Below are 17,695 nucleotides of genomic sequence, written 5' to 3' on the forward strand. Positions count from 1 at the left end.
CTCTGGTGGCCCAAAGGGGCTGGAAGTAAGGCCTGAGCCAGCTGTTGGTCATTCAGAGTCTTGTCTCAGTGGTGGGGTCCTGGAATGGAAATATTACCCTGCACTTGGTGGCTTGGTACCCTGATGGCTGGCAGTTTGCCAGGACAACACCGAGATGTTGGTAATCCTAGATTTATCAGTGTTCTCCAGGCTAGCAGCTCTCCATGCAAGGGCTGACAAATGTTTGAAAAGCAGACTGGCTGTGCAGAAGTGGCAGAACTGTTTTTGTCTGCATGTGCCATGTAATTTTAGTGGGTGTCTAAGGAAATTTAGCATTCGATGGATTCATGTGCAGAATATTCCTTATCTCCATTTGTAAAACCCAGACTGAAGCTGAATCCTGGGTGATCTAGTGATGCATCTTTTTGCTGTTTCACCTCATGAAATACTTTACAAAGGTGAACAAATGCCAGCATTGTCATTCTTCTAAGGCTGGAAACAGGAGCTTGTCGCTATTGGATGTGAAAGAAAGACAAAAGACTCCAAATATTTCAGAAGGCATTATTGTCCAGTTCTTACCACCTTTTACAAGGTGTTCTGATACAGACTTAACATGATTGGTAATTAGGAATGACGCTTCTCTAATTCCATTGTTGAAACTAGAGAAACAGCAAAACACCACCTGGAGAAAGATTTTTTTGGGAAAGGAGAGTTGTTTTGCCCAGATTGTTTTGAGAAGAGGCTTTCTCAAGAACTTTTCCCTTGGGAAACAGGTAGCACTGCTAGCAGGCTAAAGTCTCTTCAGCCTTAGAAATGTCAGGCCCACAGGAGCTCATCCCCAGCTAGGTGGTGGCAAAGCCCAGCACAGCTGCCCGGGGCACTCCTCAGCTGACACCAAGCAAAAAAGGCTTTGCTGATAGAAGATCCTTGTGTGGTGGCATGTCTGTCCTGTACCAGCAATATCAGAGTAGAATGACCATAAAAATGAGGATAAGGCTTCTCCCCTGGATCTGAGTGGGAAGATAACGTGAGGTGGCTGCAGTAGAGACACAAGATCTGTTATATGGGTGCTGGAAGATGTGTGTGTGTGGTGGTGTTGGAGTCAAGCCTAAAAGAAAATGTTGTACTTGATGCTTGTCTGCAGTAAAGTCAGCAGGCTCCAGCTGTGACCCACGGTGGTGCTGCTCCAGACAGCTTTGTAACAGCTGGAAAGTGAGATCCTGAGCAGAACTGGTCTCCTTCACCCTCCTCAAGCTTTTCAGAGCATGAATGAGCTGTTGCCCAAATTAGACAGTTGAGTGGCTGGCAGAGAGGTCAGGAGTGGAGGAGAGGGGCGACCCCTATAGCACAGGGTTTCTGCTGGGGAATTGCATCCCCACCAACAATTATGTTCAGTTGATTTGTGTTCCCTGCCACTGTGCCAAGGGAAGCAGGAGGGAGCTTCCTCTGTCTTTCATGGTGGTAACACAAACACAGGGTCTTTAAACACCACAATTCACAGAGTTAGAGGGGGCATTGGAGGAAATTTTGGTCTGCATTAGAGGAAGAGGCTTTTCCAGAGGTGTGTAGAGAGCCTTTAGCAGTTACCTTCCCAGACTTAGAGCATCACGAAGTGATCTGTAATTTCACTGCTCATTGGCCTTCGCCAAATCTATTGAGCGATTTCTACCTTAGCATCTTCATTTCTCCATTATCCCCTGACTCTCTTCTCATCTGAAATTATTTTTGCTGCCTTTCCAGTTCTGGTGGAGGGTTTTTTTACTTTCTTTTCCCCCCATTGTCTCTCTGTGCTCATTTGTTATCCAGATTCGATGCTCCTGCACGCTGAAAGACACGCTGGCTGTTTGCTGGCACAGCTGGGGAGAGCAGGGACTGTGGCAGGGAGGGTCTCTGGAATCTTCTGTTCCCTCGTGCCTCCTGGTAACCAAAGGAAATGGAAACATTCCTGCTTGGAAAAATAAATATTATTGGAATTAAATGCATAAAATAACCAACAGGGGGAAGCAATAAAGCGTGTCACCCCAAGGAAAAGAGTGAGGGGAGGGATTCAAAGCAGCTGCATGGAAATGAAAAGTGAAGGAGGCAGCACAGTATTCATCAGCATGAGCTCAGAGCTTTCTGACTTGGTTAGGTCTCTCTGTGGAGAGAGAAAATCAGTTACTTATTTTGTGGAAGTTGCACTTTTGCCATCCCAAATGCCATTAGAGATAGTCGAAAAGTTTACAAGCATTCTTTTTATTTCTTCAGTGTGATAAATAGGAAGCATTTCACAAGAAATTCTGATGATCTTGGTATCTCAGTGTGTCTTCAATAAAGAAATGTTCATTTTGTTACATAATAAATAATAATATTAACAGTAACAATGATAATGTTGTCATACACCTGAGTTTCTCAAGACATGATCTCTTTTCCTGCTTTAAAATCATGTGCAAGTGGAAAAGGAGGAATTTTAATATTTCCTCCATGATTTCTGATTATCATTCAGAGATTTTTATTCCACTGTATTGCTTAATAACCAAGCCTGAAGACAGAGGAGACCAAGTCCAGGCTTTCTTATGGCACCATTTCCTTGATATGCTTTTATTGAAGTCTTTATTGTTTCTCTATGCTCTGCCAAAGATCAGAGCGGCTGAATTTCAGGGAGCCTGAGGCACAGAAAGTAGCCTTGAAAAAGCACAGTAGGGCTTGAATGCACGGAGAAGTTGGCTGACAAGTGACAGATCTAAATGTAATATCCCTTCAGGTTTGTGTGCAGCATTACTCTGTTTTCCTTGTCTCTTTTCCAGAACTGGTCAGGAATGAAGTGCCAATTCAAGCTGCTGCGCATGGCTGTTGCCTTGATCTGTAGTAAGTACCACACAATGCTTGGCACACGTGCAGCCAGTCCTGTTTTGTTTGTCCTTGTCATAATAGTTCATGCTGATTCAGAGGGTTTTGACTTTGCAGCAGTTTGGGTAGGAGCTTGCAGCTGGACCTTCTGGCAGCAGGAACCACATTGCTCTCCACTGCAGATTTTGGCTTTCAACACAAGCATTTGTAAACAAGGATTTGTCATTAGCCAGCATCTGTGGCTTGTGGTGTTTGTGAAGGAGTAGGACTTAAACATCATCTCTTTGCAGTCTCAAACATGGAATGCTTTCGTCATGATAATACTTGGGTTTCCTAGGGCATGTCCTATCTGAGGTGGCAGCAGTACTGTACCCACACTGATTAATTCACTTCCAGCCCCATGCCTAGGGAGGCACAATCAGGGAAACTAAACTGTGTGTTCATCACAGACAAACTGTCTTCAAATTCTAACTATGTTTGTTATGGTTTTGGTATAAATTTCAGAAGGTGAATATTCCCCAACCTATCTACACTCTGACAAACCCAGACCACTTTCCAGCCACTGGAGAGACCTCATGTCTGTGTGCCACAGCCCTGACATAGCCACAGCTTTCCTGTGCTCACCATACAAGGCAGTTTCTCCCTCTCTGTCTCCTCAGGGATGCAGTGCTGCCCGCAGTGTGGACTTAAGAAGGGAGAAAGCTAAACAATTAATTTATTTTTTATTCTTTGTTCCAGTGAGCTTTGAATTTGGAAGAGCCGTGTGGCTGCGATTCCACCCCTCCGCTTACCCCCCGTGCCCCCACCCCAGCTTCATGGCTCACCTGGGAGGGGTGATGGTTGGAATCACCCTTGGTGTCATCATCCTGAGGAACTATGAGCAGAGACTCCAAGATCAGACTTTATGGTGGATCTTCCTTTCTATTTATGTCATTTTTGTCTTGTTTGCCATATTCTGGAATATTTTTGCCTACAGTCTGTTGGATCTAAAGCTACCTCCCCCTCCTTGAAAACACGGGACAGAAAACTGGAGAGCAGAAGTCATCTGTCAGCTGTGTTAAACGAATGAAGATGGAGGATCTATTTTTGTATTTAACTTAGGGGAGGACGATTCTTCTGAACACACGAGTGTGCTGGAGGAGGTACTTCAAGATCTCATGAAAGAATGGGTTGATCAGTTTGTTCACAGATCCAGCAGGTTCTGTAACTCTGGCTGGCCGTGCCCTGCAGTTTCTGCCCTGCACCTGGGCACTGACTGCTTGGCTTGTTATCACACATCAATATTTTCTAGGAGATATTTGTATCTTCCAGGTCAGTGCTGGAATTATGGCCAATTGTTCAGTGAATTTCCTCAATGTTACTGAACACTAAAAGGGAAAAAGAGCAGACATTTACTAATTAGAGACTCAAATGGTACTCACAAGGCAGCTTGAGTCTGGTTTCTTTGGACACGTCTGACTGTTCAGCCATACCAGTGCCACTGTCTAATTACTTGAATGGTTCCTAAGGTATTTTAGCCTATGCTGAAACTTGACTTGCACAACTTTCAAAGGAATCGGCAGAACTTGATCACACAAAGTGATGGAGACTGATCTTCAACTACAGGTCAAATGAAATTGCACTATAAACACTGGGAATCTTAGAGTGTTGTGGACACCCAGCCAGAGGGGACTTGAACTGTGCATGTTTCACTTGATTTTAATTAATTATTCCCCCCCTCCCCAGCCTACTGTGGCTAGAGGGTGTGGCTGGGTTGTTTCATTTTTTGGGTTTGTTTTTTGGGTTTTTTTTTGAGGAATGAAGAAAAGGAGGGCAAATGTTCATTTGTGGTTTTATCAGACGACAATCAGGTGCTGTTTTCTTCTTGCTTTTATTTCTGCCCACACTGACCTAACACCTGGTCTGCAGTGAGCTCCTAGCAAGGATCTCAACTCTTCCAGCAGGTTCTTACTTAGGAAAGTGGGCCCATGATCTCCTTCAGCAGCCCAGGGTGGGATCTATCCAGTCTTTACAGCCATACAGTCCATTTGGGGCCAAGTCCACTGAAGGCAGTGGAGTTAAATCAGTTTTTATGTAGCACTGGTTTCCCAATGAAGTGGAGAGGGTGTTGTTTGCTACCGTGATCATTGTGAAATGGATAAAACTGGTTTTAATATGACTTCTAAGCTTTGAGGCTGCCTCTTCCTGAGGCAATGGATGTTCAGGAGCTCCAAACAATGGTTAGTTGCAATGATGCCTTTTTCTTTAACTTCGTTCAAGCCCAGCTCGGGCAATGTGTAAGTGGGCTGTGGCACAGTTCATACACAGTTCATGCAGCCTGTGCCTGCACAGACCTGGGGACCCCACGAGGACATCTGTAGCCCAAGCAGAACTTCTAGGTACTCCTCTCTGTAAGGTGCTTATGTTGCTTGTCACTTTAGAGAGCTGCCAAATTCCAGTCCAGAAATATGGGTTTCCTCCTTTTCTCTGCCCTTTACCCACCTGTTCAACAGCCTGGACAAAGCAGCCATAAGAGTCTCTCCAGACAAGCTCCTCTCTTCCTTTTTTCTATTTCCTGCTGGTGCCCAGGCACAGCCACCGGAGTCTTTCACAGCACATCCCATGGGCACTGTAGCAGTTGTGTTTGCTCTGTAGAAAACTGTGTTGTGGGCTTTATTCTCTCAGCTGTGCTGTCCATGCTGCCACAAGCTAGTAGGAGCCTGTCCTTCTAGAGGGGACATCCACAAGAGCTTATCAGCTGCCCTCTTCTTTGCCTCTTACAGAAAAATAACTCTGGGTTGAGGGGTGAAGTATTCTCCCAGCAGATGCACTCATAAATCTTCTGTTACCTCAGAAGGAGGGGAGAGAAAATAAGTGTTTCTACAGCCTGGAATAAGCCTTATCTGCAAAAGAACCAAATTTTGCCACCTTTGTGCACAGAAATGGGATTTCTGAGGGCAATTGCACTTTTGTTGTTCTGCATGGCCAGTACATTGCTCATGGGCCCTCATCAAGGACCAAGAGGAAGGGATAAGGGCCAGAGCTGTGATCGTTTTGGAGAAGGGATTGGTTCCCCGAGCCATTTTACCTCTGCACTTTGGGTCCAGATCCCAGCAGCCACAAGAGTTCTCACAGATTGTTGCAGGTGCTGGCCCAGTGAGTGTTGTAGCTGTGGATCCCCCTGGGAGCAGGCAGGAAGGAGGGTGGGAGCTAGGAGAGCTCTGACGTGGTTAACAAGTATGGAGGACATTCCTTCCCTCACCTATTGCTAAGCCTTGCTCATTACAGATGCCTTGAAAACAGAGGTGACCAGGAATGGGAGTTCTCCTGAAATCTTAGGAAAGCTTTTAAAACTTTGGTAGAAAATTTCAATTGCAAGAAAACCCAGATTATTTTGCCTATAATTTACCAGAGTGCAATGTGCACCAACTGACTTTTATTTTTGTTTTCTCAGCTGAAAGCTACTTACTGCCCATGAGTTTCTTACCAGTAAAGGTGTCAGCACCTGTCAGCGTGTGCTCTGAGGTGAAGCAGCAGGACAAAAGTTCAAGAGCCACCGGTCTCTTGATTACCTTGATTATGCCCAAAATGTCTTTACTCAGCTCAGGAGTGGGAGGGAGCTGAACGGAGTAATGCAGACAGCCTTCCTTGGTCCTTTTTCCATAGATGAGTCTAGTTTACATGAATTGGTTGAAAACAGCTCTGAAGTTGGTGTTATGACTTGTTCTTTTAAACTGTTGTTCATCTTTCTGACTTCATTCTGTGTCCCCATATCCTGCCTGAGCAAGTCTACAAACAACCCTGGGGATCAGAAAGGCCAGATTTTCAGGCAGTGTTAGATTTATTGTAGTTGAAGGAATGAAACCCTCTCACATTCCTGTCCATCAGAGCTGAAATCTTCCCCCATTCATGGAGCAGTTTGTGCACAGAGCCTGTTTTCTGCTAAGAATCAATCAGCTCATGGAGCCAGAACCAGCACAAAGTGCTTAAGCTTTTTAATTATTTTTTTAATCATCAAAACTACAGTGTGAAAACTTGCTATGTTTATACAGAGTATCATGAATTCCAGTTATGTTATTTTCTAACACACTCAGGAGTGCCACAGTGCTGCAGCACCACAGAGCTAACAGCAACCAGGCTTTTCTGTTACCTCCAGATGTCCTTGAAGCTGCTGGCTCATGTTGGAGATGTAATATTCTCCATCCTGTTCATTTGTGGTTCCAACCTGTCACAGTCAGCAGAATGTTCCTGAAGGAGCATCCACTGAGGGACTGGTTTCAGTGATTTGATGTGGTTTTATTTCAGCTACTGCCAGGATTTTCCATCAGTCAGATAAAACGTGAATCCATTGAACCTTAGGAGTGTGCAGTGCTAGAGCAGAAGGCGAGGACCGTCACCAGCGCACAGGTTTGGACAGAGCACCTCGGAGCAAGTTATTTCACGCTGTGTCCTCGAGTGAGGACAGAACACCTGAGGGAGAAAAGACAAAAAGCCGCCGCCTGTGTGGTGGATTTGCCTGGCAGGGAGTTCGTTGCGGCGGCGGTCCGTGAGCGCGGCGGGCGGAGCGGGCGGCGCTGCATGCGGAGCTGCCGGGGACATCTGCCGGCCGCAGGCGGGACAGGGGCTCCCGCAGCCCTGCGCAGGACGGGAGAGGAGAACCGGGCGGGTGAGAGCCCGCGGGGACTGCAAATGGCACCTTTGGTTCCTAAATGCTTGGAGACTGGTAAAGATTAGTTTTACACACAGCGGTAATAACACAGATAGGAGGAAGGGAGAGAGTTGCCAAGCAGTGGTGGGAGAGGAGGTTTCCAGAAACAATCTCCGAGTGAGGCGTAGCAGTCATAAAAATGCTGATGAATTTACTTTTGCTGAGTTTTTAAGACAACATCTTGTGTCGCTGTTTTCCTGTCGGTTGATGAGGAATCTTAGCACTTACGTGGCATATTGTGCTTTTTCACTACTTGCTTCTTTGGCAGTGGGAAGTATGTTATCAACAGAGAAATTGTTACTAGAAATAAAGCTCAGGGATTCTGTATCCCAATATCTTGCTGCTTCTGATGGATTATACTGCCCATGTGTTTTAGATCAGGTTGGGCCTTTTCAGTTTCAACTGGGCTATGGAGGATGGAATCTGACATGTTCAGAGCTGGTACTGACATGACAGCTGACTGCTGACCTTACGAGGCAGTTTCTGTTCTCTCCCAATATTTAGTCTCACAGAATGGTGGGTAGGACTTTCACACATCCTTCAGTGAGTAAAGAGCTCCAGGTCACAAAGATTCAAGCTCAGCCCAGTTGCTATGGAGCACCCATGAGATGGCTTTGCCCGAAGTGGAACTAGAGAATGGGGACAGGGCAGTTCAGCACCAGCCACCTCTGGGGACAAGCTGGACCTGCACCAGGAGCCCAGGCCAGCACCTCGGAATGTTGCTGCTGCCCTGCTCCTCTGCAGTGCTTTGTGTGGTGGAACTCAGATCCCTTCTCTAACCACCGATGCCAAGAGCTGGTTATAAACAAGCGCAGTGCATTTTGAGAAAAAGAACCACACCTAAGACAGAAACCAACCTTATTTAAAAGCAAATGTATTTTAATGTCACCATTAATCATTGGCTTTTAATTGGAAGAAGCTTTCTAATAGGCCAGTAGGAGTACAGAAAATTTATGTTTCAGGGTACTTTACAACAAGAGCACAAAATATTCCCTATGATTTAAGCAGCTAAAGTACCTTATTTTCAGCAAGCTTGATAGACAACGTTGTCACTGACTCTCTCCTGACTCCCACAGTGTCTGTTCAGTTTGCAAATAAAGCCAGATTTATGCAGCTTTTCTTTTGCTTACACTACTAATGCTAACAACACATCCAAGTGTTAAACACAAAGCACTAAACGATGTAATTTTCTGCCTTAAAATACTGAACAAATAGTACTTTCCCTGTGAAGGGCTTGTAAAACAAAGTGATATTTGCAAGGTAAGATGCTATTGTATGTTTCCAGATATTTTTGTATTGTGTACATTCTGTATATTTTTGTTGTGACAATATTATTTGAGCACAGAATCCATTAAATTTTTTTTGTGGTTTTTGTTTTCTGTTTCTTTTTCCTTTTTTCTTTTTTAATAAAATTGAGTTGTTCTATATCACATACCAAAAAAAACGACCAAAAAAGAACTTTCAAGGACAGTTTTGTAAGTTTGTCTGCAGTTAACATGGTATTTAACAGAAGAGCCCTTGGTTTGGAGCTCTGCCATGCGATCTTCTAATAATGACATTGGTAATTCATTTTTATGTCTGTCTAACAGATAAAGGGGATAGTGAACTGCAGCTTCATTTCTCCACAAGATCTAATGAAGAACTGGCTTGGGACTTGTATGGAAATTCAGGTGTTGTCCCACCTTTTGGCAGCTGTCCCTTCATTGCAGTGACCTCAGAACTCCAAGGAAGTTGACGACATTCAAGTAATTTTTTTTACATTTTTTTAGATTTGAGTAAATTTTGTTCCTGGGGAGGAGGGTTATACTCTTTTAACATCAGGCTCTACTGAATGTTTTCAAATCTGAGAGCCAACACTCATCTCCTGAATCAAGAGTGGAAACAACATATCCAGGAAGTTCTGCAGTAAACACCCAAGTGATTAAAATAAAAATCCTTCTATCAGTGTGGAAGGGGGAGGCTTATTTTGAAAAATAAATTGTGTTTTTGTTGGGAAACACTGGGTTAAAGTGTAATTTCTAGGAATGAAGATGTATGGAGGAGCAGCTCCTGTCAGATGTGCTACTCCTAAGAGAGGCAGATCACTGCTACCATGTGTGGGACTGAGCTCTTGCTGTCACTCCTCTGCACTGAACTAAACTTCCCGAGACACTCAAACCTCTCTACTCGTGAGCTGAGGATTTTCAGCATGAAGGTAAGGTGGGTTTTGTCAGCTTTTGTCAATTAATACAAAAGGTGTTACAGCCTACTAGCACCATACGTTTTCGTGCTGTTCTTCACATCCAACTTACTTAAACACTGAGCTCTTTCTTGTGTCCTGATCAGCCAAAAAACTGAACAATCAGTGCTCCAACTTTGTTAGAAATGTACGGGAGCAACAAAGGGTGACACATTTTATTGAGTGGTGCTGCTGTACTCACTCATGAAGGAAAACACTTGTTACTTCTCAGAGCTCCTGCAAATGACTGAATGAGGGGTTTGTTTCCTTTCACACTACTTTTCTTCTCTGACCTGCCCAAATACATTATATGCCACCTTGGCTGTTAATGCCACACTTGCAGCTCCTCTGCATTGAACAGGAGACATCAAGGACCACACTCATTGACAATTTATAGGCACACTATTGAGGATTTCAATGTGTTTTATTGTCAGCCTTATTACAGGTTCAACATGGTGGTGTCACAGGAAAGCAGCAACTCCTGCCCTCACAGTACAGAGCAGCAGCACAAGTCACACTGAACCACGTTAGTTACAGGCGCTGTTTCAGGGGGTGTTCAAACACCCTCTGCTGCAAAGGGAACCAACAGGGAATTCTGCTTGTGTCAGGTTTGCAGAGATCACCCTCTTTATGAGGTTACCCAGAGATGCCATGACTTTTAATTCCAGCTGTAGCCAAACATTTCCTTCAGGTATTCTGCCCCCTGTATGTCCCACAATGTGGGTAAGAATCCACTGCTGATACAGTGAAATGTTTTAAAGTCTGAGGAATTAATTTAGGAAGTTCATTTACTTCAAATTCTGAAGAAGTTTTAATATTAAATGTGGATTTTTTTTTTTTTTTTTTTTAGTTTCCTCATGATTGAAAAACATGACTATTTACAGTTATGCAAAACTGTAATGTAAGAACACACAAAGATCTTGATCACATCTCAGACTAAGGAAAAAGGGGATACATCAAATAGCCTGGGAATTTCAGAAGATGCACACATACAGGCACACACAAACTGATCACTGCAACTTAGGGCAGCTGTTTTTCATAGCAATTACCCACTTGTTTATCCAGTGGCAGCAGAACAAACCCGCAGTTTGAAAGCAGAAACCAGCTACAGACTTGGTACCTAGGTTCTCTTCTCTAAACTAAACTGATTAATTCATTATCTAGATCTATCCAGATGTTTGTGCTTCTTTACTTAAACAAAGTAACCAGATCTAAATGATTTTAAAGATATTTGAAATATTTAAAATAGTGAAATGCTTGCCAGGTAAGGGATTTGGGTTTGGTTTTGCAATGACTATAAAAATCAAATGGCATGATTTCCTCAGAACAGAAGCAAGTCAGTTGGAGAATCTGAAAACTCTCCAGGAGTTTGTATTATCTGATATTTACACATTAAAAAAGCTCATAGTGCTTTGTCTAAAAAACAAGAAAAGGCAGGTGAAACTGCAACTAAGGTTTGACTGGGGCAATACTTTTAAATATAAATTAAAATCCTGCAATAGCTGCACAGAAGAAATTAATGATTTATACATAAGATAATTTTAAGCCACTGATGTTTCTCTCATGAATTCCTCCAGGACAGTCACTACATTCCTGGCTTCTGGCATTTCTGCATGTTCTACTTTGACAATCTTCAGCAGGATGTCTCCGCTGCCACAGTTCTTTAGGAACAGGTAGCACTTGAACAAGGCGTAGTGGTTCATTTCAGCCTGGCGGATAAACCTCTTCAGGTTGTTGATGTCCTGGATAGCCTGGGGAAAGAGTAACAGAGCATGTTCTTCTCCTCCTACATGGAACAAAACCACACTGTCGTGGAAAATAAAGGACAAATAGCAGGAAAAGCAAAAGCATTTCCAATAGAAACTTTGTATTGCTATTTAAGAGTAATATAAGAAATGAATATTGTCTTGGATGTATATTATAAATTTTACTGTAATTATGCAAAATGTGTGGACGCAACATGATGTGTCCCACTTGTAGCAAGAATTCTATTATGGCAGCTCACTTAAGAAGTGATAGCTCCTGAAGCCACGTTACCGGTTGCATGAGATTGTGTTTTTAAGGCTCAGATTAACAGTACTTGAAGAAAACAACAGCAACAAAGAAGGTGGGTCTTTAAATCTGAGAAAGCACCTTTGAAGCATTCACTGAAGAAACTTTCACACTAATTTACAGCTGTTCTTGTCAACTACAGTAAGCCAGCCCTCAAATTAAGCTTCAGAGTTAATCAGTTAATGACATAGAGACATCATAATAACCTAAAACTTTTATTCATTACAAAATAATATTTTGCATATAGTATTTGCTCCCTCAGTAACCCAAATATCTTCTTCAAGTCTTTAACATATCTGAACAGGTACCTTCAATTTAAAGTTTTCCAAAATCTGCCGGAAGAGGAATGGATTTCCACCTTCAGCACCATTCACAAAAGCTTGCATCCAGTCCTCACAGAATCTGTTGCTTCCTGTTAAAAGTTCAGGAACACAGAGAAGAGATAAGAAAAAGCAAATGAGCTCCACATATACAGCTGCGTTCACCTGGTCTAATCACTGTCACATAACAAGTGATAGCAATATACCTGGGCCAGGAAATGAGTCTTAACAGTAAACAATACACGTGGAAAAGAAAAGCAAACACAGCTACAGTGATTACACATGACTGTGTTCAGATTGTTGAATCCCTTTTCCCAACACTTGTCAAAACCACTACAGGGAAAGAAAGTTTTGCAGATTCCCTGAATTGTACAAGTCATATTTTCATGGTCCACAAACTAAATGTACTGTGGATTTTATTACCAAGCATTTTCAACCCAGAGTTCCAGTGTGTCTAGTGTAACAAAATACTCTGGTACCTCATAGGAAAACGGAACCCAAACTTTCTGGGAGGAGCCTATGAGCTTCTAATGTCACAGCTCACAGCAGCTGATGGATCCAAGGGAGCAACATGAAGTTGTAATGTAATGTTGTAACATGTAATCTCACCTGCATTATGCAGCTGGGGCTGAGGTCCACTACAGTCTATAACCATGGACTTGTGCTGTTCCTCTGTCATGGCAATGCACAGGGAGGTCATTGTGCCTTCCTGGACAAGTCCTTGGAGGCTGGCAGCTGCCAGGAACCTGACACAAAAAGCTCTTGTCAACTGCTTGCTCCTTTACAACTCCTAGACACCAAGTGACTGTCAAGTAGCCAAGTTACTCAAAGGTTCCTTGGGCTCAAAGTATCTTTACCTGCTGATGTCCTTTTCTGTACTTTCATCTGCATTTTTGACTTCTACAGGTGTGTAACTCAGAGCCTTAAAAAAAGAAACAAAATGAAAATAAAAGGAAAAAGCTGGATGCAACTTCAGTATTACTTTTGTTGCTATATTGCAGTGCTGAGCAATAAATACATAATGTGGTACTTTAAAATTTGTTCTTGTCGAGGCAGTACTCTGTATTATTGCCATTGCAGCTGGTTCTGCACTCAGAAGAAATTCAGCAGTTATACTGTTAGCTATTCCATCCAGAGCCTCCTCAAACTCAGGGACTAGAGCTAGGATTAGTCTCTTTTCTGTTTCCAGTGAATTACACAAGGCACACACACAATATAACACCCCTTTTCATTCAGAGCAATTATGGCACAGACAGCCTGCTCATGCTATTTCTGATTTTCTTCCTCTACTTTCAGCATGGACACCATAAGGTAATTTTTTAAGTGATAAGAAATTGTTACGTGCCTCTTTAGCAATAAGCAGGGGAAAAGTACTTGCTCTGCAACAACAAAAAGAAGGGTTTTTCATTTCCTCCTGCTAGGAAAGCAAATGCAAGAAACATTTTAACCATGCTGGAGTCACTGAGATACCTGCTGGAGGTTTTTTAGCTCGCCAGTTTTAAATACACTTACAGCATGTAGCAGAGAGGCAAGTTTGTCCTGGAAGAGCTGCACCACCCTCTGGATAGGGCAGATGGCATCCTCAAACCAGCTCCTCAGGTAGGGGCTAACACAGGCCTCCAAATTTTTTTGCTGTAACACATTGAAACATTAAAACTTTAACTACAAATCAGATTTCTACACCAATAGAAATATTATTAGAGCCTATTAATAATCTACTCAGCCTAAGATAATTGGATGTTGGAACCTTCTTAATCTCAAACCACAGTGAACTAAAATAATGAGTTTGACATTTAAAGCCTCACTTTATCAGCAATGAGAGGCTTTGCATTTTAAGAAATATCCAGAACTGCAGTATTATGGTATATATTGAGTGAAGACCATGCAACAGCAGATGGAATGACAGCCTTAAAATGCAGGGCTTCCACTAGAACAATGTGACAAGAAACCCACAAATGTCCTTTCTTGACATTCAGAACTGGTAAGACTCAAGGTGGACATTGATAAGTTCCTTGTAGACCATTACCTTTTGTCAGTCATTCTTCTCTCCAAATTTAACTGTAAGTGACCTTTAAGAGATGTATGACTGACACAAAAAGGTCCCCACATTCTTTTTTTCCTTTTGACTTGTGTGGCTGATAGCACCTTAGACATTCATTGTATTACAGTGAGCCAAGTATCTCTCCCAGTGTTTCATATTGGTACTTGAAACACGTATTTTTTCTCTACAGATCAGATCTTCCAAATGGTTTTAGGAATTAATCTGCATAAATACTAATTTTCGCCACTTAAAAAAAAAAAAAAAAAAAAAGTTAGGCTTTACCTCCAAAACAAGGTTTATCTTCAGATTTTGAACGTATTTGTCCAGCTCAAGTCTGAAAGTATCTTCTTAAGGAAAATAAGATGCATCAGCTAAGCCCTGTATTTTTTCCTTTCAGTATATGGCTGTTACTGACATTTTCAGTTACTGGAAGGTGTGCACAAACAAGCTGATTTCAAGCAGAAACAGCCAAAATGACAAGATAATTTTTACATCATCTCCCTCTCCATACAGGTAAAGAAAGTTAAAGGTAAGGATATAGTTCCAGACCTTTCTCTGAGCCACCTAAGAAACAAACCACGTATTCTGGAGCATTAATGTCTGATTCCAGTGTTGCTGTTTCCAGAACGCTTTCTTGTTGGAAACGACAGTAGTAGCAACCAACTTTACCTTCTGGTATGCTATGAGAAAAGAAAAACAAAACAAAACAATCATTTTCTTCCAGATACAACACAATAAATAAGTGCAAAAAGCAGACATACATGATTTCTGAGGTAATTTTAGTAGTTAGCACTGGTGGCTCCTACAGCCATGGTAGGTGCAACCATAGGTGCAGCTCTTAGGCCTTCTCTTTTTTCTTCTGTGTGATCAGAGTAGTTTAAAAGGAAATAATAATACCTCTAGTATTTTTAAAGTATTAAACGAGTAAATTACTTAAAACAATATTTTTCTCAAAGTTACCTAAAAAAAGGAAGTTCCATTGTGTAAGGCCATTATTAACAGCAGCAGTAGATTGAGAACATAGAATCAGGATTAAACCTAAGTGCAGCAGCAGGTAGGCAAGATGTACTAATGTTCCTTACAGTCCTCATTCACCAAGAATTTCAAAAATTTACCTCAGCCCCACTGATGCTACATTCCCCATTCCTTCAAACAGCGCTCCTTTAGTGAGACGCTTAGCAATGAAACTGCGCAGCTCCGTCTCCGCTTCAGCTGGTAAGTTGGTGTCCAGCAAGGAGAGGCTTTAAAAAACAGAAGATATCGTTACCAAAAGGCAAACGTTATTGTTTTGTTCTCTCAGCATGTGTAGAACCTGCCTCTGGCAGGAGGGTCCCTGAGATCTCTCTCAGGTGACAGCTAAGGCAGTTCTGTGACTTTCGGCCCATCATGAGCAGTCAGTGGTTTGCCCACTCATCAGGAGTCTGGAGATGTGGTGTCAGCTCATGCTGACTTGCTGACCTTCCCAGCAGCTACCGACAAGACACTGCCCTCTTTGTTCTTATGTTTCTTCAACTGTAACACAGAGCTTATGGAAGACGTCCATTGAAAATGAATAAATTTTTGTTGTATGTAACCTACGTGTAAAACTAAGTCAGTACAGCAATGTCAAGTACCAGTAGCAAAAAAAAAAAAAAAAAAAGTGTTCAAACTCAAGGATGATAGCTTCTGTTTAATAATTACTTGAGCTCCTATATGTGTCCATTCCCCAGGTATTCCAGAAGAAGTGCCCTGGGAACTCCAGAATGCTTTCACAGGGGGTTGTGCTTAGAAAGGACTGCAGAGGACCAAACGGTGATCTGACAGCAATACGGCAAAGACTTCAAATCGGCGTACTGCCGTGATCCTGCTGCTCTGCAGCTCAGCTTTACCTGAAGTCTTCGGTGGAGGGTGTGTGTGCCACGGCGCTGCCGGCACTGCCATCCCCGCCGGCGGCTCCCTGCTGCGCGGACCTGGAACCCAAGGGATTCCCGGAGTAAGTTTACAGCCGTGACACGCAACAGGGAGCACAGGCTGCGGCAGGGAAAAGGCACGGCCCGAGGGCGAATAAAAGCAAGAGCGGGGAATCGGTGCATTATGGGAGGGAAAGAATCTCATTGGGGAGAGAGAGGCGGGGGTGGGGGAAATAAAGGGAATTCAGGGAGCTGGGAACGGCCAAGGCCTGAGCACGGCCTCCCCGCGGGGGAATCCGGAGCCTCACCTGCGGTAGCCATAGAGGCCGTGGTAGGTGCAGCCGTGCCGCTCCGGCCGCCGCTCCTCGCCCGCTCCGCCGCCCTCCTCGCTGCTCTCCAGCTCCCGCTCATCGCCGTCCGGCAGCGCCGGCAGCATCGCGGCCCCGGCCCCGCCCGTGCCGCGGGGAGCCGCGGGGAGCCACCGGGCCCCGCCGCCGCCCCGCCCCGCCGGCTGTGCCGTGAACCCGCCCCGGGGCCCGGCGCTGGGAGGAGCCTTCGGAGCGCACGGGCCGTGTCCTCACCCCACGGAGGGCGGTACCGAGTCGTGCTGAAACGGCTCCGGCTGCTGAAGCTTCTCCGTTTGTGTAATGCACAAAAAAATGCAACGCAGGCGCCGCAGTGCCTGTGTCAGTACGAGTAATGCTTCAAAAGCCGGTCACTTAACGGCAGGACCTGCTCAAATCACATCTTAGAATCACAGAATGGTTCGGATTGGAAGGAGATTTGGCAGGATTAGCCATGCTGTCTGCTGTTAAAAAGTTCTGCTTCTGAAATACTTTTTCCGTGTTGAAACAGCACATTTATTAACTCGACCTTGTGGCTACTGGGTAGTAACAGAATCACAATCACAGAATGGTTGGGGTTGGAAGGGACCTCCAGAGATCCTGCCAAGGCAGGGTCACCTGGAGCAGGTGACACAGGAACACATCCAGATGGGTTTGGAATGTCTCCAGAGGGGGAGGCTCCACAATCTCCTTTTGCAGACAAGCCTCGTAGGGAGCAGCTGTGACCCTCAGCTGCAGCAGGACCACGGCAAAGGGCTGGATGTGGCTGATAACTGGACTTGATCTTGCAGGTCTTTTCCACCTTAATGATTCTGTGATTCTCTTCTAAGCACCTGGTGGACCTGTGGTGAGCTGGAGAGCCATGGGGGTAACAGACACACATCCCGATGGATTATCACTGTAACAGAGGGACCAGTCCCCATCCAGGTGCAGGTAACTGAGGATAGTGATAGCTCAACACATTTTACTCGGTTTTACTGTGTTCTCGAGGTGATGGGCTCCCCCACATGCCATGGCCTCACTGTCAGCACCCAGCAATACAGGCACAGCCAGTACCAGAACACTGCACAGAGCAGCCAGCTTCTTGCCCAGTAACATTTAGTGGGGAAAACACAGGTTCTCTGTGACATTAAACATGAAGACAAGCAACAGTTTAGATTAAGATTAAGCTCTTTGTTCTGAGAATGCTGATAGAGAGAGGTTGTGGCTGCCCCATCCCTGAAGTGTTCAAGGTCAGGTTGGACAGGGCTTGGAGCAACCCGGTCTAGTGGAAGGAGTCCCTGCCCATGGCAGAGGTGTGAACCAGATGGGCTTTAAGGCGCCTCCCAACCCAAAC

General features: G+C 44.1%; 2 protein-coding genes across 4 annotated transcripts in view; one reads left to right on the plus strand and one right to left on the minus strand.

Annotated features, from left to right (window-relative positions):
• The window catches only part of RHBDL3 (rhomboid like 3), a 62,362-nt gene extending 52,679 nt beyond the window's left edge, over positions 1-9,683 (plus strand). For all 3 annotated transcript variants that reach the window (XM_040081725.2, XM_040081726.2, XM_040081727.2), the window contains exons 8-11: positions 2,766-2,826; positions 3,547-8,755; positions 9,085-9,240; positions 9,518-9,683. In XM_040081725.2, coding sequence (XP_039937659.1) covers positions 2,766-2,826; positions 3,547-3,818 — 333 coding nt within the window. In that variant the 3' untranslated portion in view covers positions 3,819-8,755; positions 9,085-9,240; positions 9,518-9,683. The remainder of the gene's footprint in view (positions 1-2,765; positions 2,827-3,546; positions 8,756-9,084; positions 9,241-9,517) is intronic.
• A 435-nt stretch (positions 9,684-10,118) lies between these two features.
• On the minus strand, positions 10,119-16,518 carry C18H17orf75 (chromosome 18 C17orf75 homolog). The gene is made up of 10 exons (XM_040081728.2): positions 16,324-16,518; positions 15,995-16,075; positions 15,242-15,367; positions 14,666-14,806; positions 14,409-14,466; positions 13,598-13,717; positions 12,943-13,007; positions 12,695-12,831; positions 12,074-12,177; positions 10,119-11,464 (listed from the first exon to the last, which is right to left on the minus strand). Exons 1-10 carry the CDS (start codon positions 16,449-16,451, stop codon positions 11,255-11,257), a joined length of 1,170 nt encoding a protein of 389 aa, XP_039937662.1. The 5' UTR covers positions 16,452-16,518; the 3' UTR covers positions 10,119-11,254.
• Positions 16,519-17,695: the final 1,177 nt, after the last annotated feature.

This window comes from Hirundo rustica, chromosome 18 (assembly GCF_015227805.2).
Source record: "Hirundo rustica isolate bHirRus1 chromosome 18, bHirRus1.pri.v3, whole genome shotgun sequence".
Taxonomy (NCBI): domain Eukaryota; kingdom Metazoa; phylum Chordata; class Aves; order Passeriformes; family Hirundinidae; genus Hirundo; species Hirundo rustica.

Excerpts from the sequence above, each read along its gene's own strand:
- C18H17orf75 (XM_040081728.2), bottom strand. The coding sequence starts at position 16,451 with ATGCTGCCGGCGCTGCCGGACGGCGATGAGCGGGAGCTGGAGAGCAGC. Across the intron at positions 15,368-15,994 it reads CCCTCCACCGAAGACTTCAG|CCTCTCCTTGCTGGACACCA; the intron begins GTAAAGCTGAGC and ends TGTTTTTTAAAG. Across the intron at positions 12,178-12,694 it reads GCCCCAGCTGCATAATGCAG|GAAGCAACAGATTCTGTGAG; the intron begins GTGAGATTACAT and ends AACTTTTAACAG.